The 23362-nt window shown below is 44.4% G+C and overlaps 1 protein-coding gene across 3 annotated transcripts; it reads right to left on the minus strand.

The window, feature by feature from the left end:
• Nucleotides 1–3589: 3589 nt before the first annotated feature.
• Nucleotides 3590–23310, minus strand: zgc:162472 (uncharacterized protein LOC553495 homolog). Of its 3 annotated transcripts, none has more exons than XM_061801401.1 (25): nucleotides 23196–23310; nucleotides 22177–22367; nucleotides 21366–21924; nucleotides 21012–21118; nucleotides 20872–20937; nucleotides 20665–20811; nucleotides 19529–19662; nucleotides 19361–19455; nucleotides 19219–19273; nucleotides 18996–19139; nucleotides 17394–17636; nucleotides 17253–17316; nucleotides 16687–16894; nucleotides 16478–16599; nucleotides 15486–15786; nucleotides 15261–15297; nucleotides 15086–15187; nucleotides 10802–15013; nucleotides 10587–10720; nucleotides 10331–10397; nucleotides 8473–8587; nucleotides 7335–7413; nucleotides 6302–6390; nucleotides 5266–5512; nucleotides 3590–4271 (listed from the first exon to the last, which is right to left on the minus strand). In XM_061801401.1, the coding sequence occupies exons 2-25, from the start codon at nucleotides 22359–22361 to the stop codon at nucleotides 4167–4169; spliced, it is 7617 nt and encodes a 2538-aa protein (XP_061657385.1). In that variant the 5' UTR covers nucleotides 22362–22367; nucleotides 23196–23310; the 3' UTR covers nucleotides 3590–4166. The 3 variants fall into 3 exon arrangements, with proteins under 3 accessions (XP_061657385.1, XP_061657386.1, XP_061657384.1); XM_061801402.1 differs by having other exon boundaries at nucleotides 22177–22398; nucleotides 23196–23289; XM_061801400.1 differs by having other exon boundaries at nucleotides 22177–22476; nucleotides 23196–23289.
• Between the last annotated feature and the right edge of the window lie 52 nt (nucleotides 23311–23362).

Below are 23362 nucleotides of genomic sequence, written 5' to 3' on the forward strand. Positions count from 1 at the left end.
TGGGAAACGAGACCCAAGCGGGCGGTTTGGTGCCAATATGTAATTACATCCTGCTATAAATCAGCATCTTCCGTGGCCGCGGCAATGACGTGCTCCAAAACATATATGAAACATGTTTACAGGAAGTGAATGACACTCCCGTTTATGATATATAACATAATAGTACGCTATATCGTCATTCATTATAATTGTGTATTTTTGATTTTTTTTCTTTAGGTTGCCACAGAGGAATGTATCATAAATGTATTACTTGCAAGCATTGCTGTATTACCAATTACCCTAAAAGCTATGCTAAATTATTTAGCCTGTATTTTCTTTGTTATTTACTTTTGGGAGGTTCGGTGCTTATATTTTCCATTGAGCATAATAATAATAATAATAATAATATTCAGTGGTTCTGGAAAAATCTGTCAAAATAGCGTAATTTACGGCCTATAAGCCACGTCTTTTCCACATGTTTTCAACCCTGCGGTTTATGCGGCTAATTTATGCATTTTTTTTAACAGATGCAAGGGGGCGCTCGAGCGGAAAAGGTAAGAGTGAGACCGGTGGAATATATGTGCCGAGGAATTCACTTTTACAAGTCCGGCGCCGTTAGCGCTGGGCTAGCGTGTTACTGCCGTGATTTTTACCGATATGTTTTTTTTTTTTTTTTTTTTAAACCGGCCCTGTTAGCGTTAGCATTTGCGCTGTTGAGCAAGCACACCAGCGCTAGCGATCGCGCAGCGGCGCGAGCGTTAAACTCTCTTGGTACCGTCTGTCTTTGTAAATTTCAACGTGGGTTTCAATGCGGGCACTAGCGGCTTTTACACGGCAGGTATGGTAATGGTATTTCCTTTCCAAATGTACTGGGTGAGGCTTATAACCAGGTGCGCTCCATAGGCCGGGAATTTACGGTACGTCTGGTGTAATTCTTGATCCTTGAGGTATTTTCCCCAATGCGCGTGTACTGCCCTTATTGGATTATCGTCATTTCTTTGTAGCTATCGCAAACTTGTCAGGAAAATCTGCGGCGCTCGCTCTGGAGTTATTCCAAGCATGTGAGGCTGTTTGTCTCTTGGAAAAGCAAGTACGCATTCTGACATTTGGCGGTACCAAATTAGTCTCGGTGCGTGCTTTTGTTTTTGTTATGATGCTGAGGATGATTGTGTGTGAGAATAGATTACAGGAAAATAAATCCCTCGTATCAGACTGAGGATCAAGTACAGTACTCCAAACGTGTTTTGCTGCCAATGAATGGAATTTTTCTGCTAGATTTGAGGTGGCCTAAGGAATTACTCTGTACTAAAGTGCAGATACTAGTTTGCCTGTTCTTCCCCTGCCTGCGTCAGTTTTCTCCGGGCACTCCGGTTTCCTCCCATATCTCAAAAACATGCATTGGACACTCTAAATTGCCTCTAGGTGTGATTGTGAGTGCGACAGTTGTGTGTCTCCATGTGCCCTGCGATTGGCTGGCAACCAGTTCAGGGTGTAGCCCGCCTCCTGCCCGATGACAGCTGGAATAGGCTCCAGCACTCCCTGCGACCCTTGTGAGGATAAGCGACTGAAAAGATGGATGGACAGATTTTTTTTTTCCCAGTTACTCTGTTTTCCGGGTTTGGTCACATCTACAGTCTTCCCTTGCCCATTTGCTGTTCACATATCCACATATCGCGGATTTCCGTTATTTGCGAACGGGGCAACATGTTACAGTAGCCTGACTAACAGAAAATACAGATCATTTGGTAATTTCACCACATTGAGCAGTTCTTTCAATTATGACATGGAAAGATGGTTTTCGTGGCGCATGTGTAGCAAACTAGCTAATATAGCTAGTACAGTGCCCATTTAGCAAGAGCGTGACTAGCTAGCTAACCATCAGGAAATAACGCGCATTGTTCTGTCTTGACAAATTTTTCAACAATTACATGTTTGTTATTTGGAAACAAATCAGTGAATTCACCAAATTCTGTCAATAGTATGAACTGTATTGGGGTTTTTTTTCCCCATGAACTGCAACTGAAATGAATATTTTCACTTTTCCTTAAATGTCACAAACGAGGAAGAGAGGCACATTTTAACCAGGCCAGCGTCACGCCGTTCTATTTATATCATTTGGTCGCACACGCTTATTTTAGGCAGTCACTATCGGCCGATCTCAATGCTCATGAGCGTGAGTCAACCTGCGCTGACACACTTTCCTGGTGGCACCACAAGTCAAGATCGAGATTTCCATGTCGTAAACCGAAAAATACTTCTGCCAAATTATCTCTACCATCAGTACTTCTAGCACACATTTTGGGCTTTGGAAACAATCATTTTGAAATTTATCACTTGAAATCAGTCTTTTTTTTCCAGGAAACAGAAGTCCTTTTATTTTATTCCAATTGTGCCTTGAGATATGTTTCATATGTTTTGTAAACACACTAACTCAAATCATCTTTCCCTGTTGAAATGAATACAAATGTACTTCGTCCATTCCAGATTGTTTAGTAGTCTTTAGCATTACTAATTAAATTGTATAGTTAGCAAGAGCTAACTTTTTGCTAACTTAGTTCCAACATTCAAAACATGGTTCACATGAAATAAAAACTTTCAAGATACACTAAATGAATTACCGTAATTCCCGGCCTACAGAGTGCACCTCACCCAGTACATTTGTAAAGGAAATACCATTTGGTACATACATATGCCACAGCTGTGTAAAAGCTAGCCCGGCTGCGCTAACAAGGCCGATTTAAAAAAAAAAAAACATACTGGTAAAAATCACCGAGACACAGATGTAACAAGCTAGCGCAGCGCTAAAAGGGTCATACCGGTATAAGTCACTTCCTCGGCATATGTATTCAACTCATGAAAAGACTTGCAAAATTCTACCAAATATGATGTTGCCAAGGGAACAGAGGTAGAGAGTTTAACGCTAGCACTGCACTAACAGGGTTGAAAGCGTGTGAAAAACGTCACGGCTTATAGGCCGGACATTATGGTATTCTCATTTCATCTAAAGTTGTAGTGATTATTTTAGTGTACGTACATATATTACAAATACAGCATGCCGTTACGTAGTACCATTTTAGCTAGCGTTATCGCATCATGCCGCCCCGCGCGATCGTACACTCGCGCATTCCTTTTACCGCTGCATGCATGCGTGCGTGTGTACGTGAAGTTTCACCTGCTGCTCAGACCACAGGGATGATCTCCGAGGGGGGGTGGGAGGGGAGGGGAGGGTCGGGTCATCGCCATCGCGAGCAGGTCGCAGACACTGCAAATGAATGAAGGCGAAACACATTTACAACTGTGCATAAGGAATTTTCCTTTTTTTTTTTTGCCACTCCGGCCATGTTGAAGTGAAACTTGGTATTTGTCGCAGCACACCTGATCTCTCACCGCACGCCGACGTGATTGCGAATCATCCATCCATCCATTTCCGACTTCAAAATAGGGAACAGCGAGTACATTCAAGCAAAACTAGGCAAGCTAAGATTGTTAAAAACAGTTCAAAAGCGCATTATTGTGCGGTCATATTTTGAGCCGGCGCTTGCGGCGGTGACAGATGAGGTTCATTGTGAACACCTCAATAAACTTAAAACACTGACAAATGTAGCTGCTGTTCGTGTGGAATAACGTGTTTATTTGGATTGCAATGAAACTATTTTTGGAACACGTTTCAAGTCGCTACAGGCAAAACAACAAAAAAGTCCTCTTCGTTTGCATAATTCACCCGAATGTCATTCAGCCCATTGAAGAGCCATTAAAAACACCGCGTTAAAAAGGTGTCTTTAAAATCCCGTGGAAGAGGAGGCGGCCGTTGCTTTACGATTCCCCAAAATTCCACAGCAACATGCCCCACCCGCATCAGTCAGAGTTTTTGATTATTTTTGTCTATGTAAAAAAATAAAAAGGGAATCTAGGTGAACTGAAACATTTACATATACAAAGCGCTGAGAAACAAATATACACTTTTCAAAAAAAAAAAAAAAAAGATCTGGGATATTGGGCTTCCATGTACAATTCCAGGATGGACCTAAAATGCACCAAATTTTTTTTAGAGTTGGTCCAAGTTCGCCTGAAGAGGTTGTGGTGCATTTTTGATTCATCTGAAAATATCACCCCCTTCTCCCCAAAGCCGAATAACTTTTTATGTGCATGGAATAAATTAGAAAGGGAACAGAGGGAAACGAGTGGTTTCACGTGTCCTCCACTTCTGTGAAAATGTCACTAAGGAAGTACTGCGAGACATTAGTGGGTTCTTCCAGGACCGCCACGCTGTTGTCGTCACGACATACGGATACCTACAAAACACACAACAAATAAGCTTTATCTAAGCATTGTAAAGAAACTGAGCATTTATTCCACATCATTGGTACATACATACGCCGCACCTGTGGAAAAGTTGCAAGTACCCACATTGAAACACGAGATATTTACAAAGACAGTACACAGAAAGAGTTTCATGCTAACGCTAGCGCTACCACTAACGCTAACTGGGCCGTTTAAAATAAAACTTACCGCTAAATATCACTGAGACACGCCGGTAACACAGCAGCAATACGCTAACGCTAGCGCAGTGCTAACAGGACCGGTAAAAGTCACTTCCTAACACCACGCTAACGGTTAAAATAAAGCTTACCGGTAAATATCACTGAGTCACGCCAGTAACACAGCAGCAACACGCTAACGCTAGCGCAGCGCTAACAGGACCGGTAAAAGCCACGCTAACGCTAACGGTTGAAATAAAACTTACCGCTAAATATCACTGAGACACGCCAGTAACACAGCAGCAACACGCTAACGCTAGCGCCGCGCTAACAGGACCGGTAAAAGCCACGCTAACGCTAACGGTTAAAATAAAACTTACCGCTAAATATCACTGAGACACGCCGGTAACACAGCAGCAATACGCTAATGCTAGCGCAGCGCTAACAGGACCGGTAAAAGCCACGCTAACGCTAACGGTTAAAATAAAGCTTACCGGTAAATATCACTGAGACACGCCGGTAACACAGCAGCAACACGCTAACGCTAGCGCAGCGCTAACAGGACCGGTAAAAGTCACTTCCTCAGTCTCATTCTAACCTTTTCCGGCCAAGTGCCCCCTTGCGGCCGTTAGGAAAAAAAAATGCACAAATTAGCCGCATCACCGCATAAACGGCAGCGTTGAAAGCGTGTGAAAAAAAGTCGCGGCTTGTCGGACGGAAATTACGGCACTAGTACAGTCTTTGCCCTCACTAGTAAAACAATTTTGCTAACTAAGACACGTATGTTTCTGGGATGAAGACGACTTACTTCTGTTGCAGGGAGAGAGGGACTGGGCGGTGGTTGCGACGCCGTTGTACATGGCATTAACGGCTTGTGCTCCTCCGTCATTTGTGTGGCGGACACTTGTGGGGATGCGGTTGGTGGCGTGGGCCGTTTTCTGGGCATTGGTTTACTGACGTTCGGGCGGCAGGGAGCAGCTTTACCTCGCCGTGATTCGTTGGACTGGGGAGCGCTTTTTGTCCCAGACAGGAAGGAAAGGAAGCCTTTAGGTTTCCTGTCAAGGAAAAAAAAAAAAATATATATATATATATATATATATATATATATATATATATATATATATATATAATTAGAAAAATAGAATTTTAATCATCTTATGATAATAACAATCCAACCAACTGAGAACAGATTGAATAGAACCTCTAAAGCCGGTTGGTCTCAAACATGTAGCCCGCGTGCCATTAGTGGTAGCACGGCCCCTGAGTTTTATATGGACGGCACTTTTACAGTGTTGTGTGCGGAGCAGACCAATCGACCAGATGTTTTTGGTTGTTTTTTTTTTTTTGTCTTACGCACATCCTTCATCTTATTTTGTATTTAAAAAAAAAATGTTTGAGAAGATAAGATTGTTTTTCATTTCTAATTTTAATTCCACGTAAGTCCATAAGTCTCAGCCAGACTCTGCCTCCGGTGGCCCCAAGTTATTTTGAGTTTGAGACCCCTGACTCGAAAGTCTAACAGAATCTGTTCTCGGGCCTGTTTTTGGCCAAGTATCATTCAGTATCGCAGAAAACTTGTTAAGTCCCGTCATTCATGAGTCAAGATACCACTGTGGTATACAGGAATGGAAATGTTCCAGGTTCAAACTGTAGCCAGCATAAAACCTTTCTTCATGGTCAGCCCCTCCCAGGTTAACATGGATATTTGACGACTATAGTCGCCAATGGCAGTGAATGAATGAGCGCTACTGGTGATGTTTTTAAACGGTTATGAAAATGTACAAATACGTTAACCGCTGTCAATAATAAAAAGGGGAAATTATGAAATTCTCTTATTTGGTCACCTTTTGGGAGAAACTGTCACTGCTGCCTTGGCCGTGTCTTTGCTCCCAGCAGGTGGCGGCGGCAGCACTGGATGCTCCACGAATGCACTCTGAAATTAAAGATGACGTATGATGTATGGAAAATTAACTTTTGAATGGCTTTTACTATATGATTTACATATATCTGCTATTTATTGGTTGCTCAGCCAGTTCCAAAGAACTTTCGTGAGTCAAATTTCATTATCGATACTGTTCAATGCGATTTCTTATTGATTCTCTCATCGATTGTCATTGGATGAGGTTCTGAAAAAATACAAATAATATCAATGGTATTACAAATATTAAAAAAATACGTCTGAATAGTTATATCCCGACAAGGGTAATTTTATATCCCAGTAAGTCTCTATCCGGACATAATATTTTCCCTTGGAATTCCACGAAATTAATGACAATTTTCTTCCAGGCATTTTCCAAGATGCTTATCCTCACAAGGTTTGCAGGAGCGCTGGATCCTATCGCAGGTAACTGCGGGCCAAAAGGCGGACTCCACCAAATACATAAATACAATTGAATTTTGATTGGTTACAGCCTCAATCACCACATATCAAAATAACGATATAAATGATAACGACAGCTATATTGTTCAGAACCGCCATGCCGTAAAACTTCTGAACCAAAATCCACTTCTTGTGTGTGATGCCGTCACTCATTTGTGACCTAAGAGCGGTTGGAATCGTATTGATTCCGAAGAATCTATCTGGGAACTGGTTTTCACACAGGACTGGTTTTTGATTAGGAGTCGTAGCTCAGGCTTCATCCAGTTTCTCTTGCCAAGGAATTTTGCCCACGGGTGTTGCTGTCACGTGAATTATTGTTTGTGTATGACTAGCAGCCAATCCAGGGTGTACCCCGACTCTTGCTCAAAGTCAGCTGTAATGGGTTTCAGCTGAACCCTGACCCCAACGAGAAAAATTACCTATGCAGATTAGGTTGGTCGACGTCTGCTTATACAAAAATGTATTATGTTTGTGACAAGGGACAACGTCGGCGTTACCGTGGCAGCACCCATCTCTTCACAGAGGACGCCAGGTTGGGATCCGCCTGTTCCTGCGACCTCGCTCGCCACGGGAAGGCTGCGGAGATCGGAAGGAACTATTAGACACGCTATAAACCGCAACCCCCCCCCCCACACACACACACACACACACACACTTTCAACCCTGCGGTTTATGCGATGATGCGGCTAATTTGTGCGTTTTTTCTAACGCTCGAGCGGAAAAGGTAAAAAGAGTGAGACCGGTGGAATATATGTGCCGAGGAAGTGACTTTTACCGGTCCGGTCCTGTTAGCGCTGCGCCAGCGTGTTACTGCCATGTCTCTGTTAGCGCGACACTAGCGTTAGAGCACCCGTTCTCAAACTCAAGGCCCAGGGGCCAGATCTGGCCCACCACACGATTTTATGTGGCCCGCCAGGCCAAATCTAGAGTGTCAATTTAAATTATTCTTGTAAAAATCTGTGAAGGAATTTCAAACTGTCACGCATCCCAATTGATAAAGTTGAGATAATACAAGCATTTTTGTGCTATCAAACGTGAATAGTTGAAATACACATTACCCTTGATTTATGATTCCAAAAGTAAATCATAAATTGATTATGTAAATACGATGCGACGATTAAATATTTGTCATAACGGCCCTCTGAGGGACACCGGAACCACAATGTGGCCCGCGAGAAAAATGAGTTTGACACCCCTGCGTTAAAGTTAGCGCGGGGCGCTAGCATTAATGTTAAAGTGTCCGTGTACCGTCTTTCTTTGTAAATATCGTGTGTTTCAATGTGGGCACTCGCGGTTTTTACACAGCTGCGGCGTATGTATGTACCAAATGGTATTTCCTTTACAAATGTGGCGGGTGAGGCTTATAACCAGGTGCGCTCTTGTAGGGCAAGAATTACGGTATATATCACGCGCCCTCCCCGGTCGAGCCTTCATAACAAAGAGACGGCGCTCTATCTACAGAAAGGAGCGGGTGAAGGTGGACGAGATTGAGCAAGGCAGTGAAAAAGCGAGACTGCGTTTAGCAAACTTTACTCGAGCACGATGGAAAAAAAAAGGGTCCACTACTTTGTCCGCCGTCTCGACTCCAGAGACATCGAGCACGGTGTCACGTCGCCGTGTTGGAACAATTCTGACCTTTGCCGCGCGGTTAGACCTGCTTGGGGGACCTCAGGGGGGGCCGCGTCCAATGGGACTTCGACCAGGGACAGGGTGAAGAAGGGCTCGTCTGGATCCGACGGCACTTCCAGCGCTGCGGTGAGAAAAGGCGAACACATATGACATACGACAAAACTGAAAAAAAAAAAAAAAAAAAAACCCACATAATGATTCCTCAGCCCCAATTAATACACAAAGGTGAGTACTTAGTGTGACCTATCCTTGCATTGTCAAACAATAACATGAAATGGAGTGGCACCCAGTTTCGGTACTTTTGACATTTTCATCACGTCATCTTTCGTCTTGTGGGAAAAGACTGACCTTGCATAAACAACTCAACTAATAAATTTGATTTGTTGCGTTAAATAAGCAATGACTTTCTGGAACAATTCAAGGCTAGTTTGATGAGCTTTAACGCCTCTTCTTGACACGAGCATGCGACATTGGCTCAGAACACAATATTTTGAAATATTATATGAAATACATTACAAAGAGTAATGGGCTAAATGCACTTAGTCCCTAAACGTTTGAATTCCCACATGCAACTGTTCAACGTTCTAAACTTCCTGCACAACATGTTCTCTTCTTACGAGGAGCCGAACGGAAAAAATTCACAGCAGGCGTTTCCAAGTAAGCTCAGCGGCCACTTCCCTCTGAGAACATCCTGGAACGAGGTACTTTCGAGCAATTGTTGGGCGCCATCCTGGTTTCGTGATCTCAAAATAGGAACAGGGTGACTGACAGAGGGGACTTTTTTCAAATACCGACGCTAATGAAAAAGGAAATTCAACGGTCGGTTCTCGGATCAAAAACCTGTTGCGAATTTGTCTGTCGGCTCGTCTCGTTAGATAACAGCCAGCTGTGCAAAAAAAGTCCTCAGTTGAAGATTAAAATTAATTTCACCGTTTAGAGGTTACAGTACATTTTTCGGAAATATCACCCAAAAGACCAACAACTGTCATTTTGTGAGCAGTGCAAGTAGAACATGTTTTATAGTGATTGGATGTATTCATCTAACAAATAAATGTACCGTAATTTCCGGGCCTACGGAGCGCACCAGATTATAAACCTCACCCTGTGCATTTGTAAAGGAAATACCATTTGGTACATACATAAACCGCAGTCGTGTAAAAGCCGGAAGTGCCCACATTAAAACCAACATTGAAACCAGATATTTACAAAGACGGTACACAGAGTGTTTAACGCTAGAACCACCGTGCTAACGCTAAGGCTAACGCTAGCTAACGGGGCCGGTTAAAACGAAAAAAACCATACCTAAATCACTGAGATGTGGCAGCAGAAACACGGGAGCGCGGCGCTAAACCTACCGCAGCGCTAACAGGGTCGGTAAAAAAAAAAAAAAAAACATACTGGTAAAACTCATTGAGACGCAGCAATAACACAGCAGCAACACGTTAGCACAGTCTTAACGCTAACAGTGCCGGTTAAAAAAAAAAAAAAAAAAACATACAGGTAAAAATCACGTCCTCGGCACATATATTCCGCTTGAGTGCCCTCTTGTGGCAGTTGGAAAAAAATGAACAACTTGGCCTCATCACCGCATAAGACGTAGGGTTGAAAGCGTGTGAAAAAAGTCGCGACTTATAGGCCGGAAATTACGGTACTTGTGTCTTGGGGACAGTTAGACAAAATGAGGCATTTTAAAGATTTTACATCTGATTGGGTGATAAAGTGTCCGATTAAAGCAAATTGAAGGCCGTCTTTCTGAGAAACCACCATTTTAAGGATCTGCCAATAAATACCATAATAACGTGCAGTTACATTTTCATTTCCCCAATGTTGCATTTCTAATTTGACCACAAAGTCACTGACTTACTGTCTGGAAATATTGATAGACTGGCAGAAGTTTGGTCGAATCCCGTGCTTGCCGATGCCGATTCATTCTGTAGACATAAACAAAGACCTGAGCTTGGATTACGGCTTCTGCGTACGTTTAATTTATTCTGGTCTGGGCAATTCATTTGCAGCTAACAGGCCCAAATCCACATTTAGCCTCAAAAACACTTAATAGGACAATTTCACAGAAGACATGAAATAGTTAAAAAAATAACAGATTAAAATAAACCTGTTACCTGGATGTTGCACTCTTGCAATTCTGTCTCACTTGCCGGTGTGGGGCAGGCATAATTAGCTTGATCGTCGGCGCCCTCTTCTGGCGTATGCAGGACAGTCGTTTGCTCTTGAGGACCAGAAGTGTCTACGGCATCTGGGAAAGAACCAGAATTTGTGGTCTCAACCAGCACGGCTATAATCTGTGATCTAAATGTGTCGATGGAGCGTGTCAAACCTGATCCGGCTTTGAGTGGCTTTTGTCGCGACGGTGGAGTCCTGCGTCCGAGATTGGGATTGGGTTTCACCAGGCTGCTCTGCCTCATTGTGGAGGTTTTGAGCAATGAAGTATTCTCTGTGCTACAGGTTAATGGGGAAACTGAATCTGGCAAAGGGATGTTTAAGAAGGAGGCATCAGGTGTGGAATTTAAAGCACCAGTCGTTGTCACAGTCTCCTGACGAGGACCAACGTTGCTCGTTGTTTCTTGGCCAACTGTCGGGGTTCGGCTGCTCTGACCTTGCGGGATGGTCGACATGGACATTTCCACGGAGACGACCTCGTTGCTGCCACACGGTGGCCTCACCTCACTTCTTGTTGACACTATTTGACGGTCTGATTTTAGATCGGAGGGTTTGTCTAGCACATCATTCGACGCCAACATAGACCCTGTTTCTCGAGCAGGGGTTCTCAGATTGGGTTTAATCTTGGGGAGGTGTCGCCGTCTTTGAATTTTTCCTTGAGAGTGTTTTGATGCCTCTGAGTCTTCCTGATCTCTATTTCCAGATGAAGAGGGAACATTTTGAAAAGTCTCAGAAGTTGACTGTGGTAATGCCTCTTGACCAGAACCACTTTCAACTGCTTTACCAATTGTGGACTTTAAGTCTCTGGCTGTGGATCCTACCATCTCCTCACTAGAGATTTCCTCTGAAGGTGTAAAAGTGGACTTTAATTCTATGATGGGCGTCACGGGTGAAGAACTGACCTCTTGCTTCTGGATGGAGAATGAGCAAGTCGCCTGGGATTTTACTTCTGGGGTTGGTTTGCAGGTGGATCCAGGATCTGAGGGCGGGGTAGTTTCCTTTGTGTTTTGAGATTTAGACAGTGAACCTCTTGATATCTGGGGAAGGTTTGGCTTCACTTTTGGGAATCGACTCCTCCTGAAAACAACTTTACTCGGGTTCAGACATTCCGGTAACTCTTGGACAGTACTGTTATGAGCTCCACTTTCGTGGTCCAAAGGTTTATTTGATTCTTCCACATTTGTTTTGTTGACTGTTCCATCAGATGCCGCCTCCTTTTTACAATCACTTTCAACTGTTTCAGATTCTGTGGATAGTTGCTCACATGCAGCAAGTCCAACGCCAGCCATTGTTTGCGCACTCGGAGTCCGTTCCTCAGAAGGTACCGTACTGGTGCCTAAGTCCATGATTGGCATCACAGATGTTACACAACCGGTGCTTTGACTTGGCAACTCGAGAGAGAAGGTGCCACTTGACTGTGATTGTACCTCAGCTGTTGTTTTGCAGGTGGATTCAAGATTTGGAGACGGGATCATTTCTTTTGTGATTCGAGGTTTAGCTTGTGCACTACTTGATGTGCATAGAAGATTCGGTTTTGGTTTGACCTCAGAGAATCCACTCCTGGTCTGATGACAAGAAACAATTTCACTCGGTTTCTGACTTTTGGGTAACTCCTGCAAGGTACTATCATTATCTCCACCTTCTTGGTCTAAAAATGTATTTGAGTCTTCAGCCTGTAGTTCTGCGACTAATGATTCAGATGAGGCCTCATTTTTACAAGCACTCCCAATTGTTTCAGAATATTTGGACTCTGCGTCTCCTGCAGCAAGTCCAATGCTTGTTATTTTCTGCTCACGAGGAGTCAGTTCCTCTGTAGGTATCATACTGGACCCTAAATTTATGATGGGCGTCATAGCTGAAGCAGAACTGGCGGATTGACTTGGCAACTCTAGAGAGGTTCCAGTTGGCTCCGGTTGTAGTTCAGCAGTCATTTTGCAAGTGGATTCGGGTTTTGGAGATAAGCTAATTTCTTTTGCGTTGTGAGGTTTAGCTCGGGCAGTTCTGGATGTACATAGATTTGGTTTTGGTTTGATCTTTGGGAATCGACTTCTCCTGGTCTGATCCGTGGAAACCACTTCACTCAGTTTCTTATATTCAGGTACAGCTGTGTTATCACCGCCACACTCTTGGTCCAAAGCTTTCTTTGGCTCTTGAGCCTCTGGTTCTGTGACTTTTGCCGTCTCATTATCACAACCACTTTTGACTGTTTCAGCATCTGTGGAGGTTTTCTCTTCTGTGGCAAGTCCAATGGCTCCCATATTGTTTTCACCAGAATTCTGTTCCTTTAAAGGCATCACACAAGAGCTTAAGTCCATAACTGACGTCACATTATAAGACGAAGTGGCACTTTGAGCAGAATTCCCAGGAGAGAGGGTACACGTTGGCTGTGACCCTACCTCAGACTGATTAATTTCTTTTGTGGGTTGTGGTCTAGATTGGCCATTTCTTGACATCTGTAGAAGCTTTGGTTTGATCCTTGTGAATCTACGTCTGGTCTGCTGAAGTGGCAACATTTCTCTTGGTTTCTCACATTCAGATTCTTCTTCCATGGCAGTGCCATGATCTCCACCTTCTTGGACCAAGGGCGTCATTGACTCTTGCACTTGGGGATTAGAAACTGTCTCGTTATTCTGACCACTTTCAACTGCATCAGCGTGTGTGGATTTTGTGTCTTGTGTAGTATGTTCAACGGTTTCATTCTTCTCCTCACTAGAAGGCAGTTCCTCTGATGGTATCACAGTGGCACTTAAGTTCATGATTGGCGTCATAGTTGAAGCAGGAATGGTGCTTTGAGCTGGTGCCTCAAGGGATGACGCCCCATTTATACAAGCACTCCCAATCGTTTTGGAATCTGTGGACTCTGTGTCTCCTGCAGCAAGTGCAATACTTGGAATTTTCTGCTCACTGGGAGTCAGTTCCTTTGTAGGTATCATACTGGAGCCTAAGTTTATGATGGGCGTCACAGCTGAAGCAGAACCGGTGCTATTACTTGGCAGCTCAAGAGAGGTTAAGTCTGTGATGGGCACACAAGCTGCCTGCGGTTCTAGTTCAGCTATTGTTTTGCAGGTGGATTCCTGGTTTCGAAGCAGGTTACATTGGGTGCTTTCACTTGGCAATTCAAGCAAGGTTCCAGTTGGCTGTGGTTGTAGTTCGGCAGTATTTTTGCAGGTGGCTTCAGGGTTTGGAGACAAGCTAATTTCTTTTGTAGTTTGAGGTTTAGATCGTGCATTTTTTGACACCTGGGAAAGGTTTGGTTTAGGTTTGGCCTTTGGGAATTGACTACTCCTGGTCTGATGAGTGGAAATTACTTTACTCGGGGTCGGACACTCAGGTAAATCCTGCAAGTTGGAGTCATGAGCTCCACATTCTTGGTCCACAGGTCCCTTTGACTCTTTGGCCTGTGTTTCTGTGGGTTCTGTATTAGATGTCGTCTCATAATTACAAACAGTTTCAATTATTTTAGAATCCGTGGGCTTTGTCTCTCTGTCAGCATGTCCAGCACCTACTTCCTTGTTCTCCACACTAGAATTCAGTTCCTCTGAAAGTATTACACTGGAGCCTATGTTAATGGTCGGTGACACAGATGAACTGCTGCTTTGATCTGGTGTCTCCAAAGAATCTGGTTGTAGTTGTGCTTCAGCGGTTTGCTTTGTGCTCTGAAGTTTAGACTGTGCACTTCCTGATAACTGTGAAATATTTGGTTTTGGTTTTACCTTTAAGAATCGACTCCTGGTCTCCTGAACTGCAACTGATTTCTGACATTCAAGTACTTCTTCACTAACAGTGTCATGATCTCTACTCTTTTTTACCAAAGGTATGTTTGACTGATCACCTTGTGGTTCTGTGACTGCGACATCTGATGCGGTCCCAGGAATACTTTCAGCATTTGTGGACTTGGCTTCTGTAGCAGGTGGTTCCATACTTAAGTCAAAATTGGCTTTTGTGAAGTCACAAGTCAGGTTTTCTGAGAGTTGATCACCCTTTCCTACAGTAGGGGCTGTTTCTTTACTAAGGAGGGGAGAAAGACATGCCAAAGCAGACACTACTGTTGATGTTTCTGTTTGGGATTTGGAATGTGTGATCCTTGAGGTTTTAGCAAGGTTAGGTTTTGGTTTCACCTTTGATGAGTGACCACTTCTACTCTGTGGGCTCGATTGCACAGTAGGTGTTGAAACAGGAACCGAAAGAGATTGCTGAGGTGAAGATTCTGTTTCTGTGGGCACTGAGGGGGAAGTCTCATTCCTCTGTGTGACTCTGTGGTCCAATGGCACAGACAGGATTGGGCTGAAGCTGTTTTCCTCGATGAATTCTGCTACTATGTCTTCCACTAAGTGTTTGTTGGTCTCATCTACACTCTCCAATGCTATGTCTGCAATTCAACACAATTTGATTGGAACACTGTATTAGGCGAAGTAGTATTGACACACGGGGCTACTTGTACCTGTTCTCTGATCATGAATGGTGTCCGACTGAGACAGGTCAAAACCATTGCCGATGGCCAGCAGCATTTGAGCAGCCTCGTTGTAGCTATCCATCTCCGACACTAAGAAATAACATAATATTAATCTTTGTATTGAACACCGCACGCATTTCTACACATCGCATCTTTTACATACCTTCATTATGTTCAAAGGACAGGTAGTCAATAACATTCTGAAAGACAAGCAAGTTTGATTAGAATTTTTCAGAATTGAGGAACACACCAAAAAATGTCTACCACATCAGACACACATGGGGCAGGGGGGTGGAGTGGGTGTGAATGACGGAAAGCATGGAGTGACAAATGCAAATGATGGAAAGATTAAACTGATTTGTGACAACAACAACAAAAATGGCACAACCTCTATTGTCTCATCCACCTGTGGGATGACAACCAAGGGAGAGCGCAAGCTGGCGGGCACGAACGCTTCTTCATCATCCCTCCGCGGTTCCTGCTCCTCCACCTCCACCTCCTCGTCACTCGATTCAGACTGAGATGCTCGGAGGGTAATAAGTTTGGGCTTTTTGGACGTCAGTGCTGCTGACGGTGCCTTGGCTGATCTGGCCCTCTTGGAGGCGCACTTTGGCTCAGGTGCAGAGGTGGGCTTTTCTTCCTTAGAGGGATAATTTAAGTGGCTGGGAGGCTTGGGAACTCTCCCGGACCTGCAAAATATAACACAAAGACACATTTGCACTGCCGAGATGCAAACACTCCTTTTAACACAGGTGGTAACCTTCACATTCTAGTAACCCCCATACAAACCGGCTGGCGAAAGGCCAGCCCCTTCAAACCACGACCCACAAATGATCTTTGGATCAATACTACTATGAGTGACCTTCACAAATAGGCTTGATATCAAAGTTAATTGAGTTAAAAGCTTAGTCATGGAACAGAATAAACTCATAACTCAAGGTACTGCTGTATTTCTAACTCGTAGCCACCTTGCGGTGTGACGTCAGGGTCAGGGTGGGAACTCGTTGGTGTTGACGCAGGTCGTGGGTATTCCTATACAGTGGTGCCTTGATTCTCAACCACAATCCGTTCCAGAATGCGGTTCGAGAACCGATTTGTTTGAAAACCAAATCAACCACCACGCGAGTTATGTTATTTATGGGTCTTTTACGGGGGTTCCTTCGAATTGACAATAACAAAGCGCGTCCTGGGTGGGTTCGCTGGTCTGGCCGGGCGCATTTTGCTATTTCCCGGTTTTGTTAGGGGCATTCGAGTACCGATTTTCATTTGAAAACAGATTTGTTCGAGAATGGGGACATTCGAAAACCGAGGCTGTACTGTACATGTAAATTCCCAAGAGTGCAGCCCAAGAATTGGGACACTGCTTGATGAGAAATGTACCTAGTGGGTTTTGCAGGTTTAGCAGCGAACTCGTCACCAGAGGAAACACCACCATCATCATCATCCACCTCCTCCTCTTCCTCACTGGCTCCTCTTGTAGGTGATGATGTCTCTTTGTCCATCTTAAAAAGATCAGCAGGAACTTCAGAAAGGCAACATCACGAGCAAGCTGGCTGAAGGCGTCCTCAACGCAGCTCTGGTAGCGTCACCTGCTCGTTCGAGTCTTCATTCGTCACGCCGTCGTCGTCTTTTGCAGATGCATCATCTTCTGCATTACCAAGGGGAGGAGGAAGCTGCAGTTTTTTACCCCACTTTCGGCCGAGGGGCAGAACTGGTTTGGCCGCTCTCCCTCGCGAGAGTTTAGCGGGTTTGATCGACGCGTTCTTGGATGAGTCGTCCGTCCCCGCACTTTCACACCTGGTCGTTTGGCAGAAGAGACAAATTTGAGATTTTAAATCGACCATTTCATATTTGCAGAGTTATCAGAGATCTTCAGGGGGGCAGAAAGCGAGTGACTACCCCTGTGCTGACCCGAATACCTGACAAAACCTGTCAGTGTCTTGTGAAAAAATATCCGCCCACCCATTGTCATATTCTATTTTATCTACCTCACATAACATCTTTTCAACTAAAAGAAGAGCTAAAATCCTCAAGTTTTCTGAATGACATTGCCTTGGTTAAATGATGTGTAAGGGTTTGTTCAGGCACTGGTTGGGCTTTTGCCACCCTGAAGCACAGATGTTGTCCGGGCGAAATGTCCTTTAAGCTTCCTTACACTTGCGAATCGGGTTGATCTTCAGAAAAGACTGCTTCTGTGTCTTCAGGTATGCAGGCGTTGTCTGAGGACATAAAAGTAATCAATACAACGAAACGTGTGTTTCAAAAAGGAATGTCCCCGCCTCTATTAGAGTTGTACCTTCCTCGTCGCTCATTTCTCCCGCTTTGGTTTTCAACTTGTTTAGTTCTGCATTCGAGACGTCCTCCGCACTCTGACGTTTGCGTTTCTTCTTGTTCTTCGAGCCGAGGGCTTTCCCGTCCTTGGCGAAATCGTCGTTCTCTTTCTCTCCGTCCTCTGCCTCGGAGCTGCAGAAGCCGTCAATCTCTCCGTCATCTTCTTCCTCCTCCTCCTCCTCAATGTCCTCATCCTCAAATGCTTTACCTGTCCGGAGAGAACAAAGATGCCAAGAGATGAATTCGAGCCATCGTTCATTTATGACACAATGTAGACGCGCAGCAAACACTATTGGAAGACGGGCAGATTCATTAACGGAAAGAAGAAGAGGCAGAGAAGGTCCACAACTGAGCTACGGGAATAGTTGCTCTTCTTACGGAGCACAGAGAACACATCCATGTGCCTGGGAGTATTCTTGAATGCTCCATTAATGTGTTGCTGTTCTGTGTGTTAAAGTGGCAATGGTTTGAACATTTATAAATACTCGGGACGTCACACGATTCACAATACCGTGATGCCTCGGTTCTCGACCACAATCTGTTCCAGAAAACGGTTCGAAAAGTGAATTGTTTGAAAACCAAATCGATGTTTCCCATTACAATGAATGGAAAAAGAAATAATGCGTTCCAAGCCTAAAGAATTTGGTTTTTAAAGCATGTTTTTAGGTTTTCCTGATAATAAACTGCATAGTAGAAATACATTTATAGTTTAAATACTTTACATAATAAAATAATTTAAGAAATATATTTATTTTTTGCTTAAAATGTATGCTTTAGTAGTAGAGTACGCTAGGCTGGGAGTGCATTGCCGTATCTGTAGCAACTCGGCCCCCAGCTTTGTCAACTTTTTTTATTAACCAAAGTGCAAAATAACTTTAAACAAACAATAAAAGGGGGGGGGGGCATGATTGGGGTTATACGAGATGATGAGAATAAGAAAAACTACAGTCACTACCAGGACACGTCTGTGTACAGAGGCTGCGTTATACAGAATGACAAAAGTGCGCTGATTGCGCCGCGCGCGTTGTCATTTACGGGGGTTTTTTTTTTTTTCGAGAGGCCTTCGAATAGACAATAATAAAGCCTGTCGTGGGTGGGTCAGCTACTTGCACAGCGCGCATTTTGTTATTATCGGGGGTTTTCGGCGGCGTGGGAATTTACAACAAAGCGCGTCGTGGGTCAGCTGGTCTGGCCCCGCGCGATACGTTATTTCCGGGTTTTGTCGGGGGGGGCGTTCAAGTACCGGTTTTCGTTCAAAAACAGAAGCAAAAAAAATCTCGAAATTTTCGTTCGAGAACCGATTTCTTCCAAAACGAAGACGCTCGAAAACCGAGGCTTTACTGTATTGCAAAACTAAAAATGGATCAATACGTGGTCTTGTATGAGAATAAAATAACCTTTGTGGTTTGAATTTTGTTTTCTCAGCCACGTGGCTGAGGCGGTAAAACACTAAAAAAATGTTTTATTAAGATGGTGTCTCTATTTCACTGATTTTCACCTATTGTGGGTTGGGAGAGGGGGGGGGGGGGGTCGAGAACGTGTCCCTCCCCCAATAGGATGCACTCACGTTTTGTGACCTTTGACCTCTTCTGGCGCTTCTTGGAGCCGTTCTTCTCCACCAGCGACTTGAGCTTCTTCCTGTTGGCCTGGAGTTCTAGAATTTTCTCCAGAAGCTTGGAAAAATACTCAATGTCGAGCTTGCGTCGCTCACCTGCAAGAAAAACGCCATCAGCGAGTCCTCTTATGATAAGCGGGGTTATGTCATAATGCACCACGGATTGGATACTCACGGAAAGCTTTATCGATTCTCCAGGAGTTCTGCCGCTCCTCTCTTTTAAATTTATTCTGCAAGTTTAAACGCGCACAAAAAAATTATATGCCGCACATAAGAGAACTACAGAAATAAATACAGCAACGCTCTGGTTGACAGACCCGTATCTCGGCTCGAGTTCTGTTGTGAAAAAGTTGGCCGATCATGGAGAAGTCCGTTCCCACCATGCTGATCGCCAGGAAGAACATGTCCGTCTCTGCAAAAATAAGGACACGTGGGAAAAGGCGACAGAATATCCATCTAATTGTTTCAGCTCGGGTCCGCCAAACCTTCGCTGGTCCAAGGCTTGCAATAGGTGGACGGCCTGAAACTGGAGTACGTGGTGGTGGAACCACGCTCGAAGATGGGGTCTCGGTCTTCCGCCGGGTTGGGCCCTTTGGCTCTCTGGACCTCCACAGTCAAGCTGAGACGTAAAAATGATAGAATTATTATTTATTTCCAGAAATACAGCTAAGAAATGCACTATGAGCTACCATGAACAGCATCATCTTTTATCACGATTTCAACACACTTTGGCCGTATTCTTTTCATACCATACATCAGGGGTGCCCAGACTTTTTAACCCCAAGATCTATTTTTCAAGCAGCCAGCCTCTCGCGAGCTACCAATTTAAAATACAATATTAGCTTTTTGTGCACCGTATGGTCTGTGCTTTCATCCCGGATCAGGCTGTACAAAGGTGGAATTTGAAAATGACACACCATCTCATCCTGCACTTTCTACTTTGGCTTGAGACCAGACCTTACCCACTCGGAAAAAAGAACATCTCATCCAGTTTAACCACTTTTTCTTCGATTAGTCACATACTCCAACAGTCATCTCATCTTAAAACAACAGCATTTCTTTTTTAACTTTCTCCATTAATATCGAAAGAAAACATAAGCAGCATGTCTACCTCGTCTTTGCTCGACATTGCCCAGACTGTGTTGCTAAATAAAGCAGCAGTGGTGGACGCAGTCATTATAAAACACGTTGATGGGCTGCGCAAGCACTGCAACATTTGTAATTCTGAGTGTACGTCTTTAAGAGCGGGGGAGAGAGGAAAACTAGGAAAAAGAGTGTGGCGAGCAGCGGTCGTTGTTAGAGAAAGTTCCGCGTGCTGCCCAAAAGAAACCAGTGGCTTCTTCTTTTCATTTTTTATAGTACGTATGTGAATTGTGCCATTGGATGTAACAACCAGTCATCCCTCACTCATTGATCACATTGCAAAATGCCGCAAACTGAATAGCCGTATGTAATACTTTCAATTTGCATCGGTTTATTTCTTTATTTTATTTTGTACAGAACAAAAAACAAAGCTGAGTTTTGAACAATTAACAGCGACATGGTGACGTTTAACTGTACTTTGACATCTTTTCATGCAGAGCTGTCAGTGCCAGATGGGTACGGTTCTTGGCGTACCTACCTCTCCTCATCCAGGATCAGCGTACCATCTTCAGCTACTTTGACTCGCGGCACCATCAGTCCCTCCTCATCTTCCCCGTCCTCCTCCGCTGCCTCTTCCTGTTCCTCTGGAACTTCTGGATCCGGTTTCTGCGCTCTTTCCGGTGATCTGGGACAGAGTGGTGTCACACTTGAGTTGAGACTTGCGAGGTCTAAACTGGGAACTCACTTTTCTCTCCTTTGGGTAAACGGAACCACGTTCTCGTTCTCCTGAGTGTCGTCTTCTACGCTGGACCTGCGTACACAAGCAGCAGCGGGTTATGGACAGGAACAAACGAGTAATGTTCAAAAAGCAAAGGTGGGACTCACAACATGGGGTTGGACAACGGCAGGTAGTGGATGAGATCCCTCATGATCATTTTGGAGGGGTCCAAACTGTATTCTTTGACATGCTTTCTCTTTGCTCTCTTGGCACCCTGCAATACGACATCATTAAACACGACCCGACGTATCCACTTGCTCCCATGCGTACAAAATAATAGCCTCGTGTTCAACTCAACAGTTTCAGAATTCGCACTGACAAAAGTAAAACCGAGATTATTCTTATTACATTATGTATGCTTGTCGGGCCATTTTGTTTTGAGATTTTTGACATGTAAAATATAAGCCTTGGCTCGATAAAAGTTTGGGACACGCAGCTTTATAAGAATGCCAATAACGAACCTTTTCTTTCCGCATCTCCTGTCTGAGCAGCTCGCGGAGCTTCTGGGCCTTTTCCAGCCTCTGAATGTCCGACGGGTCGTTCAAAAGCCGACTCAGGGAGAAGCGGGGAATCGACGGTGACTTCCTGCTCTTGGACGACAGGAGAGTCTTTGCTTTCTCCGACAGCGCCGCAGCTTCTTTGTCCAGCGGGACCGCTTTGTCCGGCGGCCTGGGAGGAATTTTGGTGAGGCCGTCATCTGACGATAACTTCTCGATTTTTTTGTTTCCTTTTGGGGAGTGATCAACGGAGGTGGCAGCCGCTGATTCTAAACTATCACAAGCGGTGACGACGGGATCAGGCTCAGGCGATGTCGGCGACCGGACTTCTAATGGTGCCGCTTGGGTTTGGGTGTCTGCAATTTTGGGTGGACTTTGCGAGCCCACCTCGGCGGGCGGCTTGGGCGTTCGAGGGAGGGTGGCGAGGGGACCCGGTGCCACTCTGGGCTTGACAGAGAAGCGCTTCCTCCTCTGGACAGCGGCCGAGGAGCCGGTAGCATCCCGACTTGGATCGTTTCCATCACTAAGCAGGAAATAAATACATCTATATTAACCAGGAAGAGAAACTGGAAATATTCTGGGCCACGTCACGTTTTAAGCCATTTTAAATGTTCAATGAAAACGCATAGGTAATGCGTTGCTTAAGTGAGCCTAAAATTCAATAATAAGGAGTTAAACCCCCCCCCCAGCTGTTTCAAAGACTTGAGAATTGAGTCACACTTGCTCTTTTGCAGACGCATTCATAAAAAAAAAAAAAAAAAAAAACCCCACTCACCTCGGTGTGGCAGCCTTAGCCACAGGAACTTCAACACGTCTGGCGTCGGTCGCCGCATTTTCGTCCACGTCTTTCTGTGCATCTTTGGTCTCCTGACTCACCGGAGCGGCTTCCTGCGACGGAGCCAACGGCCTCCCGGGCCCGCCCACGTTGGGACGAGCACTGAACCTCGAGCGGCGAAACATCGGGACCTGGACGCGTCACGGGCTGCGTCAGCACAACCTGACAGCGAATCGGTCTCAGTGGACCGTCATAAACTGGGATGTCCCGATCTGATCACATGACTCACGTGACATTCATCTGATGAGGATCAGGTGAAAAAGTCTTACTGACATTGTTTTAAGTAAACCTATGGAGTAAGGCTTCTGTTTAACAGCAGCAACCAGAATTTGCCTAAAATACCAAGTTACGGACAAACGTGTCCCAAATCCGTCGACTGGCCTGACCACAGGGGAAGCTTTGATAAATTACTTTTAACATATGCCTACACAAAATACTAAATTAAAGTCTACATGTTTCTTGACGTATACAAGTATGTATTAATCATTCAATTGTCGACTGGAAAACGCTCAGACGGGGAGTCTACTTACGTGACGTGTATTTGCACATTATTATTCCTCATTAGCGCTATTGCTAGTTCGTTGCTAAACATAGACTACAACAGCTGATACAGTTGAGAAATATATAACTTTTAACATAAACACTTTGCTATTTTATGTTTCCAAAGAGGCGACATAAAGGACGTTGACAGCCAGGCAGCCACAGCTAACCCTTTAGTGCTTCCAAATAGGTAACTCAGCCTAATTTAGATCTAAATTCAAAGAAAATCAAAATATACTGACAAGTAATACGTGAGGAGAAACCGAAGAAGAAGAAAAATCTAACATGTATAGAACGACCTCTTATCCTATGTAATCACTGTGAGACTGTTCCCAACATGTTCACTCTTTGTGCTTTCCGAAACCAAAAAGAAAACGCTTTCATCCGTGATTTCCGACGTTTATATTCTGAACACTTACCTGCTTAAAAGTATTTTAATCGACGAGGAGCCATTCGGGACCGCAGTGTAACGTCAGTCGGCCATGTTGGCAATGACGCAATATTTCATCGCCCGCGAGAGGCATTGTGGGAAATGTAGTCGCAGATATATATATATATATATATATATATATATATATATATATAT

This window comes from Syngnathoides biaculeatus, chromosome 17 (genome assembly GCF_019802595.1).
Source record: "Syngnathoides biaculeatus isolate LvHL_M chromosome 17, ASM1980259v1, whole genome shotgun sequence".
Classification (NCBI taxonomy): Eukaryota; Metazoa; Chordata; class Actinopteri; order Syngnathiformes; family Syngnathidae; genus Syngnathoides; species Syngnathoides biaculeatus.

Bases quoted from the DNA above. Each gene is read 5' to 3' on its own strand.
- zgc:162472 (XM_061801401.1), bottom strand. From the start codon at position 22,361: ATGTTTCGCCGCTCGAGGTTCAGTGCTCGTCCCAACGTGGGCGGGCCC. The intron at 17,637-18,995 runs GTGAGTGCATCC...CTCTCCGGACAG, and splicing joins GAGGTCAAAGGTCACAAAAC to GTAAAGCATTTGAGGATGAG. The intron at 7,414-8,472 runs GTCAGAATTGTT...CGATCTCCGCAG, and splicing joins GGTCTAACCGCGCGGCAAAG to CCTTCCCGTGGCGAGCGAGG.